The sequence below is a fragment of the Sciurus vulgaris genome (genome assembly GCF_902686455.1).
Source record: "Sciurus vulgaris genome assembly, chromosome: 8".
NCBI classification, from domain to species: domain Eukaryota; kingdom Metazoa; phylum Chordata; class Mammalia; order Rodentia; family Sciuridae; genus Sciurus; species Sciurus vulgaris.
In genome coordinates this window covers 6,408,026-6,425,213 of record NC_136468.1, presented here as the reverse complement: position 1 = coordinate 6,425,213, position 17,188 = coordinate 6,408,026, and the positions used below count along the sequence as shown (strand labels likewise).

General features: G+C 55.1%; 1 protein-coding gene across 2 annotated transcripts in view; it reads right to left on the bottom strand.

Moving 5' to 3' along the window:
* KCNH2 (potassium voltage-gated channel subfamily H member 2) overlaps nucleotides 1-17,188 on the bottom strand; it is a 31,633-nt gene that overhangs the window by 13,024 nt on the left and 1,421 nt on the right. For both annotated transcript variants that reach the window (XM_079151881.1, XM_079151882.1), the window contains exons 2-3: nucleotides 15,244-15,474; nucleotides 937-1,101 (exon numbers count right to left, since the gene is read on the bottom strand). In XM_079151881.1, the coding sequence (XP_079008007.1) occupies nucleotides 937-1,101; nucleotides 15,244-15,474 (396 nt within the window). The remainder of the gene's footprint in view (nucleotides 1-936; nucleotides 1,102-15,243; nucleotides 15,475-17,188) is intronic.

Genomic DNA, 17,188 nt, shown 5'->3' with positions numbered 1-17,188 from the left:
CAAAGCCTCCAGGAGCTGGAGTCCCGGCCGAGCGGAACCAGGGACTCTCAGAGTGTCAGTCCTCCATCCCCAACCCCAGGCACAGAACTCCATTCCCAAACAATAGGTAACCTTATCCAAGGCTAACCTTAATCAACTGCTATTTCTAGCTGCACTTGAAGACAGACTCCACGAGTCCTCCCTAATTCTCCTACTGCCCTGGTGGGGACTATCATCCTCATTTTAGATATGAGGAAACTCAGGCACAGATGCCTAGGGTGACCTGCTGGAGGTCATAGTCACTGCCGGTCCTGCACTTGGGCAGGAAGTGATGCCAGCAGCTCTCTCCCATCCCCTGGCAGCTGGCATCTGTAGGGCCAGAATCATTACAGTTGTTGTTTTAGAGCTTAAGAAACAAAGAGATGAATGCTTTTGTCCTGACACTAGGGAAATTTTAAATTAAACCCAAAGAGGTCATCCTGGGGGAGGGGGATCTGAGCCTTTGGGTCATCCAGGGAAGGAGGCGGGGCTGGATGTCTCTAGCCAAGGGGAGAATTCCCTCACATCCCCTCTTCCATTAGCCAAGGCCACTCGGGGAACCTGGCCAGTCCAGGATCAAGAGACTACAGAGCAGAAACTCCACAGAGAGAGAGAGGGCTGAGTCCATAAGACACGAGCAGGGGGATCTGCAGCCAGGTGGCCAGAGCCGTCAGGGAAGGGCGAGTCTCCATCCCCAAGCAGATCAGGACCGGCTGCAGAGAGGAGCGGTCCTTAGGGGTGTGGGGTGGGAATCCAGCAGGCAAAGCTGAAAAATAGGTGCTCTCTCGACCCAAGGACGTGTGAGTCTGGGCCCTGTCACTCCACTCCTGTCTGTCCATCCTGGGCCAGGCAGGACCAGGCCACTCCTTGCTGTTGCCATGTGCTCCCGAGGGGGCGCAAGCGTACAACTGCACTTACCAGAGGCCAGCCAGCTGGTGGGGGGGCCCCGGTGATTGGTGTCACGTGCTGGGGACCCCACCATGTCCTTCTCCATCACCACTTCAAAGTTGAGGATGAACATGATAACAGCCCCATCCTCGTTCTTCACAGGCACCACATCCACCAGACACAGGAAGCAGCTCCCTGCAGAGCGGGGAGAAGATGGCCACGGTGACACCAGAGCGGGCAGGGCGCAAAGCCAGCCAGGATGAACTCCCAGCCCCAAAAGGGTCCATCCACTTCTGCCTCCCTTCCGACCCCACTACAGCTCCTCTCCCGCATCCCTGCCCGCAGCATGCACCCTGGCCACGCGCCTGCCCCAGCTTGCTGCGTGCACCTCTCCCTCCCTGCCTACCTTTTCTCGAGTCCTCTTTCCCTACGTGTATTTTCTCTCACTGTTTTATGACCCTTTCTTCCTCCACATTTCCGCCTTAGTCTTCCTATCCTCTCAATGTATTTTTGCTTTTCTCTCATTCAAGGCAGTGTTGCCTAGTGGTCAAGCCCACAGGTTTTAGGCCCAGAATCTCTGGGCTCAGATCCCAATTTACTGCGTAATGACATCTGCATTCTTCTTAAGTTACTTAACATCCCTGTGCCTCATTTCCCTCACTTATAAAATGGGAATTATAAACAATTTTTTATCACCAGTTACAAAGATTAAATAAGTCAGTATGTGCTGAGGGCTCGGGCAAGGTCTGGCAGGTACTGAACACTATGGCCAGTTGACCATAGCTAGTTGTCCCTGTCTGTTTCCTGTAGATTAGTTCCCAGCCGTTGTGTCAGTCCACAACAAGGTAAGTTGAGAAGTTGAGAGGAAGAGTTTCAGACCTTTATAGCTACTTGGCCTTGCCACAGTATCCAGGCATGCCACCTTCTACCTCACGAAAGTACTAGTCTGTGACACGGCAGAAATAAACTAGTGAACATCTAGATCTTTCATTTCCTTGACGTTCTCTCTGTCCTTGATTTTCTCCCCCTCCCCGCTCTCTAGCCACAGAACCTCTTCCCTGGGCCAGGTTAGCTCACCCCTCCATCTGGGCTCCTGCAGAGCACATGGGCCCCACCCCCACGCTGATCCCTGAAAGAGACCATGGAGGTCTCGCCCTCGTCTCAGCTCTACCCAGATCCCAGGCGTGTTCCTCAACTCCCCCTCTTCCCAGAGGTGGGCGGGCTCCTTTCCTCATCTGCCCATTGGTCTTCTCTGCCTCTCACTATCCACATTCCCTCTGTGGGGCCTGGCACCTGGCAAAATACACCTTGGGAGCCAGTGCTGGCTCCTGGTGTCAGTAGCAGGGCAACAGTGACATGGAGGAGGCGGTCATGAATGGAGAAGAGATAGGGAGGGTGAGCAGCCATGTGGTTGCACCCTGTCTCTAGCAGCCCAGCCTCAGCTGTCCCTTATGCTCACCTCCACTGCTAAGAGCTTCCTTGGGCTGGTCTCCCTTTCCTCTGAACCTCCCCCTCACTCCCACCCCTGGCTCAGGCAGGAGTGATGGCAGTGGTGATTTGAAGGGGCAGGGGGCAGGGACATGAAGTGGTGCTTGATGCCTGCCAGCCAGGCCTGAGGGTCTGAGTGTGGGGAGGCAGGGAGCAGAGCTGGCTGCAGCTGAGCAGGCTGGGTGGAAAGGGCCTGGCTCCTGTAGATGCTGGCCAGGTTGTGTGCAGACTTCCGGGGATGAGGCTGAGACTGAAGCAGACCGGTGATTCTAGCAGTGGGTTCCTCTAGTGGAACAAGGTCCTCTGAAACCAATTTAAACAGGATGGTACCAAGGCAAGGGCTGAACCCAGGAGGAGCTGGTCAGGAGATCTCTGCCCCGCCCGACAGCCTTCCACTCACCGCATCCCAGGCTCTGCACAAGGGACCTGAGCTCAGGGGCTCTGTCTGGGTCTCCCTCCCGCAGCTGCTCTTGTCCCCTGACCTCCGGCCTCTGACACACAGCTGTGGTGTTGGAGCTGCAGGGGGCTGGGCCCAGCTGGAGACCGTTTGGCACCCAGACAGTCCGCCTGGAGTTTATGCCCTAATATGGTGATGGCCAGCAGCGGCCCGAATAGAGACTGGCCTCCTCGGGACTCTGGAGAGGCCAGAAACCAGGAAACATCAGCCCCAGAGACCCCAGCATCCACCCTGGGCACCCAAGCAATCCAGGCCCTGATCTATGGCCCTCACCAGGAAACCCACCTCAGAGAAGTCTAGAGTCTGGAAGATGGAAGATGGCTCCAACCCTTCCAGAAGGATTGGGGTCTCTGTCCCCAAGATAAGGCCCCAGAAACACTGGCCTTGAGTCCTCAGAATCCCATCCCCATGTCAGTCCAACCTACTCAGCAAAAGAAGCCAACTCTGCATTCTGAGGCCTACCTACCCCAGGACCTTGGCATCTCAGAGTGCCAGCCCAGCACCATGGCATCTCAAAACAGCCCTCCCGCCCCTTCCGATACAGAAGCTCCAGGATAAGCCTCCCTCGCAGCACAAACCGGCTCCCCATGCCCAGACACACGCTCACACAGAATCCCCACATCCCCCTCCCTGTGTCGACATTCAAAAAATTTTCCCTTTCAAATAATCTGTCAAAGGTCTGGTTATTCTAAACATGTGAACCCCGGCCCTGCCTGATGGCTGAAGGAGACACAGTGGGGGTGGGGAAGGAAGGAAAGAAATCCAGGAGCTGAGTAGACCCTGGCACCTCTGAGGCACTGTCTCACCTGCCAGGTTGGCTGGGTCTTCCATGAGCTGCCACATCAACGGCCCAAGCTCTTCAGCCCAGCCTACCGGCTAGAGCCCACCGCCCAGCGGTATGGGGGAGGGGGAGGTCAGCCAGGCCAGGGACAGGCCCCAAGGCGACTGGAGTTGGGCAGTAGTACAAAGCAAACGGAAGTTTGTGGGCAGATAAGACACCATACTTCCCAGTAGAGAAGCCACCTTGAGAGCCAGCATTCACGCTGCACCCGGGGAGCCTGGCTGGCAGGGTGCGCTCAATAGTCTTGCCTACCCCCTGGCCCCAGTGCCCACCCAGCCCCAGGCCCCCAGCCCACCACTCTTCTCCCTTTTCCCTTCAGCTCACCCTGCCTCCCACCAGTGGCCCAGCTTACCCAAGGCAGAGGTGGCCACAGAAGGGCCAGCAGGCCCAGCTGGGCAAGGGTGCAGTTCCACCAAGAGCCACTCTGTGGCAGGCATGGCCCACACTGCAAAGGCAGCCAGCGCCTTCAGTGCTCAGGGAAGGAGGGGGCAGCGGGGGGTGTGGGATTCCACGTCTCAAAGGGGAGGGGGCACAGCCGGGGAGTCAGACAGCCTTTGCCCAGTGCATTAGGACACTGGGTTGGTCACTTATCCTCTGGAGTTGCAGAATGTTGCCTGCAACACAGGCCCACCCCACAGAGCTGAAGGACTACAATGATATAACCTCCATGTAGCTGGGAGCCTGGCTCAAGGGAGGGCTCCCCGGACTTGAGAAGGAAGGGGAGATGAGCACATGGTCTTAGCAACAGAGCAGCAATGGGCCAGCATGGCCTATGTGGCTGATGACAAGACACATGCCGCTGCCCCTCCTCCAACCCCCAGCCCAGCTCAGCTGGACTGACCTCACCTCAGGTGAGGCTTCCATGCCCAGCCCAGGCCTGCCTCTGTCCCACTGGCCTCTCTGGGAATGCAGAAAGTGGAGGCAGCTCTTTATACCCTCCATGTCTTTGGCCCTGCTGGCCAAGGTGAGGCATGCCAGGCACTCTCTCAGTAGGACTTTAGAGGTCATGTGGCTCACTGCAGGTCCACTGAGAGGAGATGGGGCAATGGGAGGCACCCTGGGGGAGCAGCAGGTCTGGATACCTCCAGGTATGGCAAACACAGTTCATCCTGACTCTATGAAGATCCCCATCATTCAGGGCACAACACCTAGCTTGCTTTCATTTGGGACTTGGGAGTTCACCTGGGGGAGGCACTGTCCCGACCCAGCATCCAAACCCACACACAGGTTAGGACTTCACCCAGTGTCCCAAATCCAATTTCCACCTCTAGACACAACTGGCCCAAGCCAGGCCCCAAGTGGGAGCAACACTTGACTTTATCAGGGGCCAGGCCTTATCTCTCATGGCAGCGCCAGGCAGGGAAGAAGAGGCCTGCAGATGACCTGAGTGGCCTTGGGCAAGTTCCTGAGGTCATTCTTGGCTGAGGCATCTGTAAACCAGGTGTCCTCATGGCTCCTTCACCACCAGATTATCACCGAGAATGTACGTGCAGGTGAAGAGTGAGGAGCAACATCACCAACGAGACGGGGCTGGAGTCTGCCCTCACTGGGCCCGTGTTCAAAGGAAACAAACCAGACAGCAGGGGAGCCCTGGGGAGCTAAGCTCCTCCGTCCTGGCCATCAGCAGACATGGGCTCCTACCCCGCCTCTCACCGGCTGTGTGACTAAGGGCAGGTCACCCACTTCTGAGATTAGACTCTCTGTGAGTACCACAGGGACAAGTGATTCCTGCCCTGGGTGCCAGATGAGATGACAGATGGCCTTGTGAAAGCATCCACAGCTATAACGAGGCAGGGTGGCGGGTCCTGCAGGGAAGGTGACCTCCAACATCCTCACTCTGGCTGCCTCCCTGGCTCGCTCCGAGCAGGAGAATCTGTGCCCAGAATGGGTCCAAAGTCACACCGAGGACAGGAGGCCGGGGCTGCAGGCAGCCCTCTCCCCCGCCCCGGGCAGAGGCTGTCTCCCGAGCAGCCGCCCAGGGCTGTGCAGTGTCAGGTTATATTTAGCCTGGTGGCGGCGACAGGACGATGCAGCGGGAGCCGCTCCTGGCCAGTGGCCACCATGTCACTAACACCACTCTTTGTGGGCAGCTGGGGGGCCTAGGGAAGGCCAGGGACACTGCAGACCCAGGGGACAGAGTAATGGAGTCTGAGAGGCCAGTAAATGAGTATGTATACATGCGTGTAGGTATGTGAGCACGAGTATGTGTGCACGTGTGTGTGCACAAGTATGTAACAGAGGGTGTGTGTATCAGAGACCAATCCTACACTCCTGAGTCCAGGAGCTGAGAAACGCAGAGTCCCAGGGAACACTCCCTGGCAGGCAGGATTAGGGGGCCCAGTCAGGCCGGACTGCCACAGAAGCAGCACCCCCAGAGAGATCCCTCCACCTGCCCTTCCAGTCAGACCCTGCCAGTGATTGTCATATGAGGCCAAGAGCCCCTGCCATCACCTCCACCCGCCACCAAACCCACAGTCCACCCCGCGGCTGAGCAACTCCTACCACCATGACACCTCAGCTCTGCCTAAGAAAGCTGAAGCCTGCTCTGCTGCCAGTCTCCTGGTGCCACCCCACCTCTCCAGGCACAAACTCATGTGGTATGAACCAGGAGTCATACCTCCTGCCCTCCTGCCAAGAAGCTCTGGGAAGGTGAGACAGGTCACCCTGACCTGGGGAAGCTGCATGGCGGGCTGCATTCACAGTTTCAGCAGTCACCCTGGCACCCTCCCACCCCAGCTTCCTCTCCGTTCCCACTCCCTCTTCCTCCAGCTTCCCCCTAGAGGCAGGTAGAGGTTATCCTGACCTCTCCACCTGGTCCACAGGATGCTCCTCTCTGGGAACATGTCCAAAACCACAGCTCTTACACAGGAGACCGTCACAGGCTGGCCTCTGGGGAGAGCTTCTCCCCAGCTCAGAGTCAAGGCCTAAGGCCAGGAACACCCACTTCATGCAAGGCACTGGGTGGACAGCCTGGAAGGACAGCTGGTGGCCTCAGGGGTAGTGATAGTTATGGTAGGTATGGATAAGCTATGTCCCTACTTTCTCACCTCCCTTTAAGATCCAGGGGCACTGACCACCCTTTCAGGACAGAATTTGTCTGATTCAAACCCATAGTAGACTCTGTCCTGAGTTGGGACAGCAGGTAGAACAACCATGGGAAATCAGGCATCTTTCCCTGAAGCAACATAAAATCCAGTCAATGGTTACCATGGAACAGAGGCTGATGCCAGGAACCTGGGCAAGGGGCAGGGGGCAAAAGTGGAAACTATACCAGTTGTGATATCCTTCAGTCCCCCTTGACTGTGACCCCCACACAGTCGGCCACAGGGCAGCAAGGGCAAACAGAGCTGCCACTGTCCATCGGGGGACAGTCCGGGACCCCTGCCCTCCTCTGGTACTCTGTAAGCTTCAGAACTAAGCTCCATCTTGGCTTCCAGCAGACCCCAGAGGGCCTGGGGAGGCTCTGATAAAGCCTGTCCCAATTCCAGGGCTGCCACGCAGGCTTTATCAAGCAGCCCACAGCTCCTTGGTCATTAAACCAAGGGTACAATTTCTCCCTGGCTTGACCTTCCATGGGGCTCTGTAAATCAGACAAGCAAATACAAGTGCTGGTGCAAACCCCTGAGAAGTCAGGTGGAGCCCTGGAGCCTGGAAACACATGACAATGTCCCACAAGTAAACAAGAAAACTGGCATCATCTACAGACAATAGGGTCAGCTCCCTAGAGAGTGGACAAAATCAACAGATAAGAATTAGGACTCAGGAGAGAGCTCAGCAAGCATGCTAAATATAAGATCAACCCATGAACACATATGGCATTCCTCCGTGGCAGCCGTCAGCAACTAGAAAATACAGTCAAAAATAAGAGGTTTTATTCAATAGCAATAAAAACTATAAAGTATCTAGGAATTGCCCAAGAAAGGCCAAGTGGGTAAACAAAACCAAACTCTCATAAAGGATACAGAAATGATCTGGTAAGTGGAGGGACAGTCCTGGTCTTGACTGGACAAATATAAAGATGTCAATAACCCCTAAATCAACCTACAAAACTAATCTAATTCCAATCAAGGGTCTAGTATTTGTTTGTCCATTTGTTTGTTCTTCCAGGAACTCAATAAACTTTCCCTATAGTCTATAAAGAAGAGGAGCCAGAAATAACCAGGTCATCTTTTAAAAAGAATAAGGCATACTGCAGGCTATGGTGTTGTTGCTGATTGTAAATGTGGTTCTAATGCAAAAACAGACAAATATTAGAACAAAACAGAATTGCTCAGAGACAGATCCATGGCTATGTGGGAAATCAATCTCTCCTAAAGGTGGCCCACAAATCAATGGAAAAACACCGACTAGATTGTGTTGGGAAAGTTGGCTCATCACCCGGAAAAAATAAAACCTGATCCCTCCTTGACACCATGACACCACATCTGAGAAAGGCTCAAGATGGACTCCAAACCCACGTGAAAAAGGTGAAACAACTACATTCACAGAAGAAGAGGTGGATCTTTGCAACCTCCAGAGGGTAAAGAATATGTTCAACATAACTTCAAAAGCACAAGCAAAGCTAAAACTCAATGATTTATTTGTATCAAAATTAAGTATAGTAGGATAAATTGAACAGGAACTGAAAGGGAGAAGATATTTATGATATCATGATTCAACAAGAACTTTTACTAATTTTTTTCTTTTTTTTTTTTTTTTTTGAGTTCTGGGAACTGAACACAGGGGTGCTTTATGACTGAGCTATATGCTATATCTCCAGCCCTTTTTATTATTTCTTTTGAGACAGGGTCTCACCAAGTTGCTGATGCTAGCCTTGAACTTACAGTCTTCCTGCCTTGGCCTCCCTAGTCACTGGGATCACAGGTGTGCACCACCTTACCTGGATATACTGAATATTTAACTGTAGGCGTTTGTATTTTTAGAATACTTAAATGACTCCTGCAGATCCACAGAAATGAAAGGCAGCCACCTTAACAGGAAAATGAGCAAAGGACATAACGAAACAATTCACAGGAAAGTAACCCTAAAGGGCTATCAAGCCTGAAAGACATTTAGACTCACCAGAAATCAAAGAAAGGCAAATTAAAGCAACGAGATTTCACTTTCACCTACGAGACTGGCAAAAATTAAGAAGGTAGATAAAGCCAAGAATGGTAGAAATATGGAGGTAGATGAATCTCATGCTCCATTCAGGACATAGGGGGCAATGGGAGCAGCTGTTTGGACACAGACTGGCAGGACTTAATTGAGAATCCAAATATTCTGTGATCTGACAACTGTACTTTTGGGGAGGTATCACATGACATCCTCACACAAGTCTGGAAGGGTCCACGTATAAGGATGTTCTCTGCAGCATTACTTCTGGTGGAAGGGAGGTAGAGACAACCTGGGGTACTTCCCTGGGAGAGTGGGCAGGTAAGTCACATCCCAGAATGGGAAGCCACAGACCAGATGTCAAACAGCAACCCAACTGGACTTAAGAGCACACTCTTATCTCAGAAAAGTGAACACCAGAATACAAGATATAGCACAGTATCATTTGCATAAATTAAATCTATATGCATCTATCCAGACAAAATACACATTTGCAAGAACATATGCAAGCAACACATTCACAGTAAGTACATTTGAATGGTTGCCTGCAGGGAGCATAAGGAGACCAGGGAGTGAGATAAAAGGGAAAAGGAAAAAATAAAATGAAAAAGAAAGGGTAAAAGAACATTAACATGAGTGGGGCCAGCAGAAGCCTGGGGAGGGGGAGGAGAGGCAGGCAGGGGTGCCGAGCAGGGGCAGGGCAGGCGGCTGCTCTCCACTGTCTGACAGCAGGACCTGGCACCACAGGGTAACAGCCTGCTGAATGGCAAGTGGTGTGTGCCTTGATGTTGGCATGCTGCTTTTTGGTATCGGTACTTATTGGAGGAACACCTTTACCTGCCCTAGCACAGGGGACAAGCACTATGATCCCACTTAGGAACTGAGGACCCAGGTCCTCAGACCCAAGCTAAGCCCAGATCTCCTGAGACCATGAGCCCAACACACTCCAAAAGGGCCTCCAGGCAAGACAGCCTGAATGCAGGAGGACCACACTGGGTAGGACTCCAGAGCTGGGGACACCTTGGGCCCCTGCCAGCTGAGTAAACCTGAGCCAGTCCCTCAGCCTTGGCAAGCAAGAGCTTCCCCTCCCCCCTGAAATGACCAGGGAACCCTGCTTCTGAGAGAGCTGCGAGGCAGTCTGTGCTGCAGGAAGACTTCCAGTTTGCAAACTGTGAAGCAGGACCTCAACAGTAAGTCCTCTGTGAGCTGCCCCCAAAACAACCATCTCCTTCCTGCCCCAGCATGCTCCATACCCCACTCCAAGCCTTCTTGATCCTCCTCTAAGTGAGGAGGCCACGAGCCCCCAGATGCCTTCCCTGGACCCACTAGGTCTCCCACACACAGCACTAGAGGACTTCCAGCTCTCTCAGACACTACCTCGCAGGCCGCCTCTACCTGGTCCCACATTCCTCTAGCCTGATGGCCTCCTCATCCCCCAGAATCCTGCCCAGCCTGGCATTCTACTACTGCAAAACTTTCCACCGGGTGAAAGACTGAGGCCCAGATACGAGAAGTGATTGCCCACAGTCACGCAGCAAGTCTGTAACAGAGCCAGAAACGTCCCCCAGCTACCTGACTCTCTCAGCACAGCCCCTCCACCGCGCCATCCTGCCCACCTCGTTCATTTGTTCAACAAACACATGCAGGTACTGACCTCCCACCAGGCCCCAGGCCCGTAGGTACAACCGAGAACAAAACAGACTACCCTCTATTTTCGTGGTGCTTACAGCCTGGTGGGGAAGACAGATGCAGCAAGCTCACTCAGCACTGGGGCAGAGGGAGATGAGGGTCAGGGCAAGAACTGCCTGAGCCTGCAGGTGTCATGAGACCAGCAGACGAGTGGCCACTCAGGAGAGGAGTTACTCAAGGCCACCACCAGCACACAGCACAAAGGTCTTCATGAGCAAAGGGGGACCATGGGGCTAGTGGCTGCCCATGTACCTCCCATGCTCGCCACCTGTCCCAGGGGTCCCTCCCAGTTCCTCTCTGACCCTACTCCCAGGCTTCCTGGCCTGTCAGAGAGGGAAATTCTGCTAAGCCCCTCACCTAAGAGGGCAAACATTGCCCACGTTCCTGCCCACACACAGAAGGGCAACAAGAGTGTTTTTAAAGAAAAAGGGGCAGTCTTAGCCCAAGTGTAAGTTCTCTAAGTTTTCAGGCACCCTCGGGGAAATGAATAAGCATATAAGGGCTTTCTTGGAACCCCTCAAATCGAACAGTACAGGAAGCCACCTCTGGGCAGAAAAGAGGCCCATGCTCACCCCATCACATGCCTCCAAGCTGGCCCTCCTCCTGCCCCCCCCCCATTCCTCCTCCCCAGAGCCCAAGGCCACTGTCAACTCTGCTTCCACCCCAGACAGCTCTGCACAAATATTTACATAGCTCCTCCCGGGGGCTTCAGCAGACACAACACGGAGGAGCCGCCCTCCCACACTCTCCTGGTCCAGGGTGCACCGAGGGTAAGAGCACCCCTCCATCAAAAGACCTGCGTCACCCTTGGTGGGACAGAACAGGAAGCCCCCCAACAGCCAGGACAGCCCACCACAGCACAGCTCGGAAGCTAAGTGCTCAGTGGAGAGAGGCAGCCAGTGTCTAGGGGCATGCCCACTGCCCCTCTGCCCAGCAATCCTGCATGCGCCCTCACCTTCCTGTCTCCAGGTCCTGGCCAGGATGACAGGGACACCCCTGTCTCTAAGATGAAGCCCCATGATGGCTTCTGCCCCTCTGTAAAATGTTCCCTTCCATCTAAGCTCTCAGCTCCTCCTGGAATCATTCTGGGTGCCTTTCCTGATACCCAGACAAAGTAGCCAGGCACCAACCTGTGATCCCCCTGCCCTCCCAGTCTCAAGGTTTCCCACCTCGAAAAAAAAACTTCCAACTTAGACCAGTGCAAGTTCTCGGGGTGCAGGGGAAGTGGAGTGGACACCTGACTTGGAGAAGGCAGGCTCTGGCAGGAGCAGAGCAGCGCCTCTGCCTCAAAGGGACCAGGAGGGGTGGGAAAGGTGAGGAAGAGAACCAGAAGAGAAGGTGTGGAAGATGGCAGGAGGCCCAGCGGCATGAGGCTGGAAGCAGCAGGACCTGCATGAGCACCTGAGAGGCTGGGTCCAAGTTGGGGACCCCAACTTGGGGGTGAGTATAGGGCCACCTCTGGGGCTGTGGGGTCACAGCACAGTGGGGAGCAGGTCTGGACCGCAAGTCCTACCTCTCCCTGTAGCCTCAGAGTCAGCTGTTGCGGTGGGGGCCCTCTGACCTTGTTGTCATGGCAACTGGCCTGCAGCTGGAGTGAAGAAGCTAATAGACTCTTCCCCAGAGACACCCCTGTCCCCACCCACGCACAGACTCCTGGGGACACAGGGACATGGAAAAGGGCCGAAATAGTCAGAGGTACGGGGAGATATAGATTCCAGACAGAGACCAATAGAAGAGAGGGAGAGAGGCAAGAGGAAGGCTCAGGGTGCTGAAGTAAGAGGAGAGAAAGAGAAAGAAAAAGAAGGAAAGGAGGAGAAAGAAGGAAAAAGAAGAGTCAGGGCCAGTGCTGAGAGGACGGGACACAGCAGGCAGCAAAGCACAGTGATGGGCAGGCAGCCCAGCGACGGGAACAAAGAGCAGAGAATGGAAGGGAGAGGAGGACTTCCTCTGGGCCTGGTAGAGGAAGAGACACACCTGCCCAGCTATGGCAGTGTGGGGACACAGGTTGTACTCAGCCAACACCTGCTGCCCAAGGTACCTCCCAGCCTGCCACTGCACACTACTGGGCTGAGCTTGCAAATCCATCTTAATCCTGGCCTTGACTTGAAGGGGCATCACACGGGGCCAGTGAAGCCTGGGCACGCTGTGTCTCTTCCTCCAGCCCACACTCCCCCAGTCTAGCCTTCCCACCTCCCAGCAGTCCCAGCAACTAAATAACGGGGCTGTCTGGCTCCAGGCCCTGAGACTGCACAGAGCTAGCTAGAGGCACGGACACAGCACAGCTGTCCTTGGCGGCGCCTGCCAGCAAAAAGCCCTGCCTCCTCCCCAGCCACCCCACCTCCCTAGAGCTGCAGCCCAAGGACCCACTCCCTCAGGGCTGGCCAAGTAGGGACCCAGACAAAGGCCTTAACAGAAATGAGGTAACACTGGCCTTCTTCCCCTCTGCCTCTCACCACCCACCAGTGTGCACACATGCAGTCCAGGTCAGGCCACAGGATGGCACCAAAACTGAGTGTCTCAAGGCAGAGGAAGGAGAGGTTGATGAAATCTGTCTGCATCACCATAGGCCTAGAGTGCCAGGATACATGGGGCCCCAGGTGGCCAAGGGCCAAGGCCAGCCTGCTGGCTAACAGACGATACCTGATCCCCATGGAAACTAGGCAACAGTAAAGAGGGGACAGGCGGTAGCTGGCATAGGGTTTTCTGGGTCAGTGCCCCATTTGAAGTAGTAACCGGGAGAGGGGAAAAGTTTGAACTTGGACAGAGACCTGGGTTCTGCACCCACTCCCTGCACTGATATGCTGGTAACCAGACCACTGCTCCCCAGTTTCTCCATCTGTAACTCAAGTAGACCAGATTAGGTGATCCTCAAGGTCACCAAGATCCCAAGATAGCGCCTCTGCAGAAGGGGTCCCAAAGGAGCTGGCCTGGACCAGCAGGAAGGGCCAGGAGGACCCCACACACGCTATGGCCAAAGACAAAAGCACTCAGACCCCTTCTGCCAAGAGGCCAAATCCATCAGTACACTCAACCACCATCCACAGTGGCACTGGCATGATGTTTATGGAGGAAGAACCTGTTGCAGCCACTCTCTCAAAATCTCAGCACCACACTATCCCACAAATGGAAACAGTCTCCAGAAACAAACCAACTTGACCTAAGTTGCATAATTTCTCACATTAGACCTGAACCCAGGATTTCGTATTCTTTCATCACACCAGTGGTTTGCAAACTTTTAAAATAAAGTTTCACATAAAATAATGTGTAGCTCTCTGGTGTGGTTTCAATATATGACAGACAGCAATACACAGCGGGTAGGGCCAGAGTCAAGACAGATGGGAATCCACTCTCAATCCTATCACTTTCCAGTTGTGTGACTTTGGGGAAATTTCTTAATTTCTCTGAACTTCAGTTTCCTCAACCATAAACTAGAGATAAATATAGCAGCTGCCTTTTAAGGTTTTTGTGAAGATTACACAAGATAATGTAAGTGAACCCTGTAGCCCAGCATCCAGGAGGTACAATCTGTCCACTGCCTCAGGGTTAGCATCTAGCCTTACTACCCCTGCCTACCTACCAGTGGAACCCCATTTGCTGTGAGCAAAGCCCTCTTTCACAGGATCACAGTGGCCATATCCTAGGGGTGCTGGCCACTGATGCCACAAACTGCACACCAGCAAAAGCAGGGAGGTAGAGGACACAAGCCTTTATTTGCAGGGTGGTCTCAACCCCTCCAGCACACATGCTGAGGGTTTGGTCCTCACTGGTAACCCTTTCCAACAGGAGGCAGAATGTGCAGTACTGTCCACAGCTGACAAGCTCCCTGTGGGCAAGATCTCATCTGTCCTGCATGTCCAAGAGCCCAGCTCTCAGCAAGGCTCACAGGGGGGCAATAAATGTGTATCGGACACACAGCAGTGAGCAGCAGGATGTAGGCAGTCCAGATGCGGGTTCTAGAGCTGCAGTCACTGTTCTCTGATGCCCACAGGCCTCCAGGCCCCCTGCATTTCCTCCCTGAGCAGAGCCCACTCCAACACGACAGGCGCAGAGTGGGAGCAGCCCTCCTGGCTCTGTTTATCCGCTCTCCGGAAGCCCAGAGCAGCCCGGCTGGGAGGTGGTGGCTGAGCAGAGACACCTGGCAGGAGGGGCGGAGGGGCGGGGCACCCAATAGCTGAGACAAAGGAAACTGAGGTCGTGGGTAGAGGCACACACCTCCATTCAAGTGCAGGTGAAGTGCGGAAGGGAAAGGCCGTGAGATAAAGGCAGCAGTGAGTGAGCCAGGTTCTGAAGCCCTTCATGGCCTCACCCTTGGTGATATCTTCCAGGTCCAGTCACCTGGCAGCGCCTGCCCTTGGGTAGCTAGATCCCTGGGGCCGAATGTCAACGCCCAGCCCCCAGCCTGACCAGTACCTCCATCCCAGCCCCGTCACACTCCAGCCCACCTAGCTAGACACCTGCACAAAGAGGAAGGGGTCAGAGGTGACAAACCCTCAGCCTAGCGGCCTCGGAACCCGTGGGCCACCCGGAAAACCATCCCATCAGAGAGAGTGAGGTGAAGAGACACAGTCCGTGCCACCCTCCTGGCACACGGCCACTCCCCGACTTGGGTCTTTCTGCACAGAATCCATGAGGTTCACTACCGCCCCCCAACTCTGGGTCCCATCCCCCACAGAGTTCCCCACTCCGGTCCCCCCCACTCCCCCGCCACCCCAGCCCCGTCCCTCTCGGCCCCGCCCTCTCGCCGTGACCCCGCCCAGGCCCCGCCTACCATCTTTCCGGTAGAAGGCGATCTCCACTTTGCGCTCTTCGGCGCCAAGCAGGGCCTGCGCGATCTGCGCAGCGGCGCGGCGCTGCGTGCGCGGCCCGTGCAGGAAGTCGCAGGTGCAGGGCCGCTGCATCACCTCGGCCCGAGAGTAGCCGCACAGCTCGCAGAAGCCGTCGTTGCAGTAGATGACGGCGCAGTTCTCCACCCTGGCGTTGGCGATGATGAACTTGCGGCCTGGGGGGGCGGGAATGAACGGGCACGTGAGCGGGGACCCCAGTCTCGCGGGCTCCCAGCCCTTCCCCACATTCTCTCACCACACACACAGCTGTCCAGGCACTCCCCGCAGCAGGGAGCACGACGGGGACCGGAGTCCCCAGCAGTGGGCGAGCGCAGCTGTGCCCCAACACAGGTGCCTCTAGCGGAGTACAGCCTGGTTGGTGGAGGGAACCCTCCCTCCAGGCCCTTGCGCTGGCTGCGTGGCTTCCCCGGGGCAGGCCGCCAGTGGCCCGCCGCCCCTTCCGCGCCCGGACAGAGGCCAGCCTGGACTGGTGTCAGCAACGCGTGTCAGCAGCCGCGGCGGAGGGATAAACACTGGGCCTGGAGAGGGAGCCTGGGAAGGGCCAGAGATGGCGGCCAGTCTTCCCTTTGCACCAGCTCCTCTGACTTCTTCCTCTTGATCCCTGCTCTCTAGGCTGGGGCATGGGGGCGGGGTGGGTGCTTCCTAGGAAATCATTCCATGTATCTGTAGACCCTGAGCGGTCAGTGCCCGCCAGGACCTCCGTACCCCTTCCAAGGGCAGACAGGGGCTGGGGAAATGGTACAAGAGGATGAGGGAAGTAACACACAGGGCACCTACAGTGCTACTCTCACTCGGTGCTCTGACAGCCTGGTGAGATAGGTGTCATCGTCCTCACTTTATGGATGAAGAGAGACAGGCTCAAGAGAAGTTCGGCACCATGCCCAAGTCCTGTAGCTCATAAATGACAGTCAACTTTTGAACCTTGTCTGGCACAAAGCAGAGAAACAGCTGAGGGTCACAGGAGAAGCCCAAGGTCATAGGAAGCAAGGAAAGGAACCAGCAGCTTCAAACCCTGGAAATTCCTAGAGCCCAGGGCTGGACTTGAGACACCAGGCCCAACTGTAAGAAAACAGATCCTGGAAAGGGATGTGACCCCAGGGATATGAGGCCTTTCTCAGTGGCCCCATCGAGGAGAGAAGTCCCAATGGATCCATTTCAGCTAGGCTAGGCTCATCCACCCCATGCTGCCTCAACAGCCAGGTTGGTGGGTGAGCAGCAGGCTGGCAGCAGGCTCAGCTTGTGCCAGGTAAGATTCTCCAGGAATAAGAGCTTTCTATAAACAGAAGTTCCAGCCACTTTGGCCTTTAATACTGGGGCTTTCAGTAGCAGCTGGAATTCTCTCCTTTTGTCCCCAGCAGGCACAGCCCTCAGGCTGTAGCCCTGGGCAGTCCCACTGACAAGGCCCAGCCTGCTGCAGCAGAGGCACACAGGATCAGGCCCCTCCTGCCTTCCTGGGCCACCTTGCCCCTGGCCTCAAGTTACTTTTGGAGTTGGGTCACCCGTGCACCAGTTCCCAAGGTCCCCCAAAACTCCCAGGCAGTCATCAACCCCAGGTCACAAGACCCTCTAACTCTGTCTCCATTCCTGCCTCAGCCCACGGCAGACCAGAGCACCAGCCACACACAGGCCTGGGAGAGAAGAGCAAGTTTCTTCGAATGCAAGCCCCACCCCACCCCCACTCCCTTCACTGAGATCCTAGAATACCAGGACAAGAAGGAACCTGAAAAGCCCCTTTGGCCTGCACCCTTCTTCACAGATGTGGAAACTGAGACCCAGAAAGGGAAGGGTCACTCAAGGTCACTTGGCACTCGTGGCAGAGGTGGGGCCAGAAGCCAGACCTTCTGAATCCCATCCTGGTCTTCCCAGGTT